Genomic DNA, 6,561 nt, shown 5'->3' with positions numbered 1-6,561 from the left:
TATGTTTCTCGGTGTTGACTTCCAGTTTGATGAAAAATTATGTGTTTCACGGTGTTGACTTCAAGTTTGATGAAAAAGTATGTGTTTTCTCCTCCCTCAAGATAAACGTCACCTCCCGCCGCTGAAGGTTCTAGGTTCTGGTTCTGGTTCTGGTTAAGACTCCCGGGCCACGACTGGCAACTCTCACGAAGGCCATCAAGCGACGCATCCCGACGTCGGTCCCTCAGGATCCCCCTAACACGCCACTCCTCTGTCACCTGAAACCAGGGTCCCTTCGCCTACGTGGGCCCGACCTGAGACGGGGGGGCCCGTTACCCTGCTGCCTCCATGCGCTGGTCACGGCGCCACTGCCGCAGACATGTGGTCAGCCTCCTGTCTCTCCTCTTGCTCCTGGGGGTCCTGCTCATGCTGAGTCATCAGGATTGGCTGACCGGTTCCCAGTGGCAGAGGTGGGCTGTGCCAGAGCCCCTTGCGTCCCCAAAGAGTGCTGCCGGCTCCCCTCAAGAGGACGCCCCCTCTCCCAGGGGGGTGACGGGACTAGTGAACTCCCTGGCGGCTAACGCTAGCCTGAGCAACGAGGTGAGGTTAGGCGACCTGCTGACCACGGAACTCTACCCTTACATCATCAACGAGCCGGACAAGTGCCCAGAGGAAGAGCGCGCACCCTTCCTGGTGCTCCTGATCGCCACGGAGGCCTGGCAGGCGGAGGCCAGGGACGCCATCCGGCAGACGTGGGGGAACCAGAGCGTAGCCCCGGGCCTGGGCTTCGTACGCCTCTTCCTGCTGGGGGTCAGGGAGGGGGACCCGGGCGGTCCGAGGCAGAGCAGCCTGGAGGCCGAGAGCCGGCGGCACCGCGACATCATCCAGCAGGACTACCTGGACACCTACTACAACTTGACGGTCAAGACCCTGATGGGAATCCGCTGGGTGGCAACGTACTGCCCGCGCGCCAGCTACGTCATGAAGACCGACAACGACATGTTCGTCAACACGGAGTACCTCGTCCACAAGCTGCTGCGGCCCGAGCCGACGCCCAGGAAGGGCTACTTCACAGGTTACCTGATGAGAGGCTTCGCGCCGAACCGCGATAAGACGAGCAAGTGGTACATGTCCCCGGAAATCTACCCCGGCGAGAAGTACCCCACGTTCGCCTCTGGCTCGGGGTACGTGCTGTCAGGAGACCTGACGGGGAAGATCTACAGGGCGTCGCTCGGCATCAGGCTGCTGCAACTGGAGGACGTCTACGTGGGCCTCTGCCTGGCCAAGCTCGGAGTCGAGGCCACGCCTCCGCCCAGCGAGTTCCTCTTCAACCACTGGCGAGTGTCGTACACAAGCTGCAGGTACAGCAACCTGATCACCTCACATCCGTTCAGTCCCGATGAACTCCTGTGGTACTGGAACGACTTGCAGAGCAACAAACACAACGCCTGCCCAGAGTGAACCGCAGGGAGAAGAAGCCTGCTTAGTGATGGAGAGTGTATAACCACACACTAGAGGCAAAACAGTCGACCAGTCAATAGACACAATAGACTACATTTGAATTAAGCTATTGTTTTTCTATTTAATCTCTCTATGCTAATGTGAATATTCAGTCCTCCCGCGCAAATTGTATTGACTTTCTATGTAAACTCGCCGCGCCGCAGGAAAAATTTGCGGCCGGTGTGAACACAGCATAAGATGCTACTGTACACTTTCTTGCCTGGTCATAGCCCGTACATTATTGTAGATTGTACTGTATATAGTATTGATTGTATCTTCCACAGTATTTTGGAATGTCATGACTTGTAGATTATAATGTATAACAGTTTTGTATGTAATTGTTTTTGACACTTTTGTCCCTTTACTGTATTTTTTACTGCCCCGTCTTGTACTCGCACTTTATTTATTGTTATCAGGCCCCCAGGATTCGAAACCTAAAGTGAAGCCCTATTGAACCGCGCCATCTAAAACGCGTCACTGATACCTGCTGATATCATTTCCTTAACCACAATGGGAGGTGACAGTAGGCCAGGTGACAGAAGCTGTAGCCTCCAGTTTCTTGTTTGCTTCTTACTGGAACTGCCAAGAGGTAATAAAGTTATACAATATCGTATATTCTAGTGTATCGTATTATATTGTATTGCATTTTCTCACATTCTTTAGCATGTGTCATCATTAACGTCCTGATCCGATACCCTACGATTGGTCGCAGTGGAACGACAGATCTGAAATCTCAAAGCCCTCACCGGAATGTAGGACAAGCATCTCATCTTACAGGAACTGCCGACGGGAACAGCTGACAGTCAAGTTGTATTTTCTCTCTCTGTCTCTAAACATCCCTCTTCTCTTCCTCCCTCCTCCCCAGCTGTGTTTACTCCTCCTCCTCCTCCTCTCTCTCCCTCACTCCTCTCTCCTCCCTCTCTCCCCCCTGCCCTCAGCCACAGATCTACCAGTTGTCAGGTCGGTGACTGATTGATCAAAATCAATATTAGAAGGTTAATTAGCCATGTGTAACAAGTACAGGTACAGTGTAATTCCCGTCATCGCTTGTCCTGACAGTATCTTATAATCTCTAATCAGTTCCTCATTCCAACGTCAATTACACAGACATGTAGCCTAAGGGTTCTCAAACTGACAATTTAATATCCATAGTCTAGCAGTCTAGCAGTATCATCCTCATCTACTTACTTTATTTTTATTTTTTCTCTCTCTAAGGATCAGTACTTGTTTCAGATTAACCATCCTGGTTCAAGTTACCAGTGGAGCCCAAATACTTGGGTGCTGAGACGTTCACATCATATCCTTAATTTTTTAATTTTTTTAATGCAAATCTTTATTTAATTAATGTAATCTCATATTTTAAAACTTGTCCCATTTTAACATACAAATTAAAACATACATACATTAAAAAACAAGAATATCCCATTTTTCTCCTTGCTTCCATTTTATATCCAAAGATCTTCTTCTTTTCAGCTCTACAATTATTTGTTTAAATATAATTTCACTAGTGATAACAACATTGTTATCATCCCATCATGGATGACTGTGTCTGTGTCCATGATTTGGGCAATGCAATTAAATACCATTCAAGTGTACAGCTGTACAGTCAGATGTTGTTGTAGTTGTTGTTGTTATTGTTGTTTATTATTGTATGGGCAAGAGTCAATTGTTATTGTCTATCGTATAGGCAAGGTGTTCAATATCAATATAACCATTTGTACAATAGAATAACTATTTTCTTTCCTTTCAGCTCATTTTGTGTGTGTGTGCATGCATGCACACACACATATACTCACACAAATGTACACTCATACTGTACATGTATGCGCATTACACACACGTACACACTCTCTCACACACACACACACACACACACACACACACACACAGACAGACACACACACACACACACACACACACACACACACACACACAGGCACACACACATGTCCGCTGGCTAAGGAGCTAATTAACACTCTCTCCCTCTCTCTCAACAACAACAGCCTGAGTTATTCTTTGATATGTAAAGACAGATATGGGCGCTAGAATGGGCCATATATTTGGGTCAGTTGTGTATATATTTGGGTCAGTTGTGTATATATTTGGGTCAGTTGTGTATATATTTGGGTTAGTTGTGTATATATTTGGGTCAGTTGTGTATATATTTGGAGTTGTGTATATATTTGGGTCAGTTGTGTATATATTTGGGTCAGTTGTGTATATATTTGGGTCAGTTGTGTATATATTTGGAGTTGTGTATATATTTGGGTCAGTTGTGTATATATTTGGCTCAGTTGTGTATATATTTGGGTCAGTTGTGTATATATTTGGGTCAGTTGTGTATATATTTGGGTCAGTTGTGTATATATTTGGGTTAGTTGTGTATATATTTGGGTCAGTTGTGTATATATTTGGAGTTGTGTATATATTTGGGTCAGTTGTGTATATATTTGGGTCAGTTGTGTATATATTTGGGTCAGTTGTGTATATATTTGGGTCAGTTGTGTAGCAGATTATGGACATGGCAAATATTCTACACGCCATATTGTGAGACCATCTCACTGACTGGAATGTTGGTGATGCCTGATGAAGATCTGTCAGCCAGGGACATCCTGCCCCCCCCCACCAAGGGACATCCTGCCCCCCCCCCACCCAGGGACATCCTGCCCCCCCCCCACCCAGGGACATCCTGCCCCCCCCCCACCCAGGGACATCCTGCCCCCCCCCACCCAGGGACATCCTGCCCTCCCCTCCTACCCAGGGACACCCTGCCCCCCCCCACCCAGGGACACCCTGCCCCCCCCCCACCCAGGGACATCCTGCCCCCCCCCCCTACCCAGGGACACCCTGCCCCCCCCCACCCAGGGACATCCTGCCCCCCCCCTACCCAGGGACACCCTGCCCCCCCCCACCCAGGGACACCCTGCCCCCCCCCACCCAGGGACATCCTGCCCCCCCCTACCCAGGGACACCCTGCCCCCCCCCACCCAGGGACCTCCTGCCCCCCCCCACCCAGGGACATCCTGCCCCCCCCACCCAGGGACATCCTGCCCCCCCCCACCCAGGGACATCCTGCCCCCCCCACCCAGGGACATCCTGCCCCCCCCCTACCCAGGGACATCCTGCCCTCCCCTCCTACCCAGGGACCTCCTGCCCCTCCCCACCCAGGGACCTCCTGCCCCCCCCCACCCAGGGACATCCTGCCCCCCCCTACCCAGGGACACCCTGCCCCCCCCCACCCAGGGACCTCCTGCCCCCCCCCACCCAGGGACATCCTGCCCCCCCCACCCAGGGACATCCTGCCCCCCCCCACCCAGGGACATCCTGCCCCCCCCACCCAGGGACATCCTGCCCCCCCCCTACCCAGGGACATCCTGCCCTCCCCTCCTACCCAGGGACCTCCTGCCCCTCCCCACCCAGGGACCTCCTGCCCCCCCCCACCCAGGGACATCCTGCCCCCCCCACCCAGGGACATCCTGCCCCCCCCACCCAGGGACATCCTGCCCCCCCCTACCCAGGGACATCCTGCCCCCCCCACCCAGGGACATCCTGCCCCTCCCCCACCCAGGGACACCCTGCCCCCCCCTACCCAGGGACATCCTGCCCCCCCCCACCCAGGGACATCCTGCCCCCCCCCTACCCAGGGACACCCTGCCCCCCCCCACCCAGGGACCTCCTGCCCCCCCCCACCCAGGGACATCCTGCCCCCCCCACCCAGGGACATCCTGCCCCCCCCCACCCAGGGACATCCTGCCCCCCCCACCCAGGGACATCCTGCCCCCCCCCACCCAGGGACACCCTGCCCCCCCCTACCCAGGGACATCCTGCCCCCCCCACCCAGGGACATCCTGCCCCCCCCACCCAGGGACATCCTGCCCCCCCCCACCCAGGGACATCCTGCCCCCCCCACCCAGGGACATCCTGCCCCCCCCCTACCCAGGGACACCCTGCCCCCCCCCACCCAGGGACATCCTGCCCCCCCCCACCCAGGGACCAATCAATAGGAGGTCATGTAGGGAGGAACGCATTTTGTTAGGACTGTTTCCTGTGAAAGTCACAGTAAATCTGACAAAAACCCTTTTAACAAGGACTGGTTCTGTGAAAGGGGATTTTGGGGAAGCATTAACTCTTTCTCTCCTGCCATGGCGCTCCTACCCCCTCCCCTGGGGTAATAAACCCAGGGCAGTAACATTCCTGAGGTCACATGGGCCCAACAGACTCACAGTTAGACAACCCTTAGACTGCTACAGTTGCAATACTGATCACTCACGTATGCGCACACACACACGCAACCTGTGGTGTGTGTGTGTGTGAGAAAGAGAGAGAGAGTTTGTGAGAGGGTGAGTTGCTTTTATAACTTGCACCAAGTGTGCCCTAGAGGGCAGCAGAGGAGAACGAGTCATCGAGAAAAGTTCAAAGGTGTGTGTGTGTGTGTTGGTCTTTCTCAAGAGAGACCTGTGTTCAGCTTTTACAATCTGGAATCAGCACACACACCCACACACACACACACACTCACACTCACAGAGAGAGAGAGAGAGAGAGAGAGGGAGAGAGAGAGAGAGAGAGAGAGAGAGGTGCCAAGTGATTAACAGAGTAATCAGTCACGGCAGAGTCCTGATGAAGAACATTGCTCAAGCCAAAGCTTCCATCCCTTTCTCTCCCTCCCTCTCCATCCCTTTCTCTCCCTCCCTCTCCCTCCCTTTCTCTCACTCCCTCCCCCTCCCTCCCTTTCTCTCCCTCCCTTTCTCTTCCTCTCTCCCTCCCTTTCTCTTCCTCCCTCTCCCTCCCTTTCTCTCCCTCCCTTTCTCTCCCTCCCTCCCCCTCCCTCCCTTTCTCTCCCTCCCTTTCTCTTCCTCTCTCTCCCTCCCTTTCTCTCCCTCCCTCTCCCTTCCAGTTTCTCTCTCTCTTCCACTCTCTCCCTCCATGACTGTATATCTCCTTCTCCCTGGTTGTGTTAAATATGCAGTACTGTACCATTGGGACTACCAGTCAGATGAGAATACACACAACTACACATACACACACGCACACATGCACATACACACACACACAGAATACAAACTGGCCCTCCATTAGACCAGA

The 6,561-nt window shown here is 53.2% G+C and overlaps 1 protein-coding gene across 1 annotated transcript; it reads left to right on the top strand.

The window, feature by feature from the left end:
• Nucleotides 1-327: 327 nt before the first annotated feature.
• Nucleotides 328-1,440, top strand: LOC311329470 (beta-1,3-galactosyltransferase 2-like; the record flags this gene model as incomplete). The annotated part of the gene is made up of 1 exon (XM_084463315.1): nt 328-1,440. The coding sequence occupies one exon, from the start codon at nt 328-330 to the stop codon at nt 1,438-1,440; it is 1,113 nt and encodes a 370-aa protein (XP_084319441.1).
• Between the last annotated feature and the right edge of the window lie 5,121 nt (nt 1,441-6,561).

This window comes from Borostomias antarcticus, assembly GCF_949987555.1.
Source record: "Borostomias antarcticus genome assembly, contig: scaffold_185, whole genome shotgun sequence".
Classification (NCBI taxonomy): Eukaryota; Metazoa; Chordata; class Actinopteri; order Stomiiformes; family Stomiidae; genus Borostomias; species Borostomias antarcticus.
This window is presented reverse-complemented; position numbering and strand designations above follow the sequence as displayed.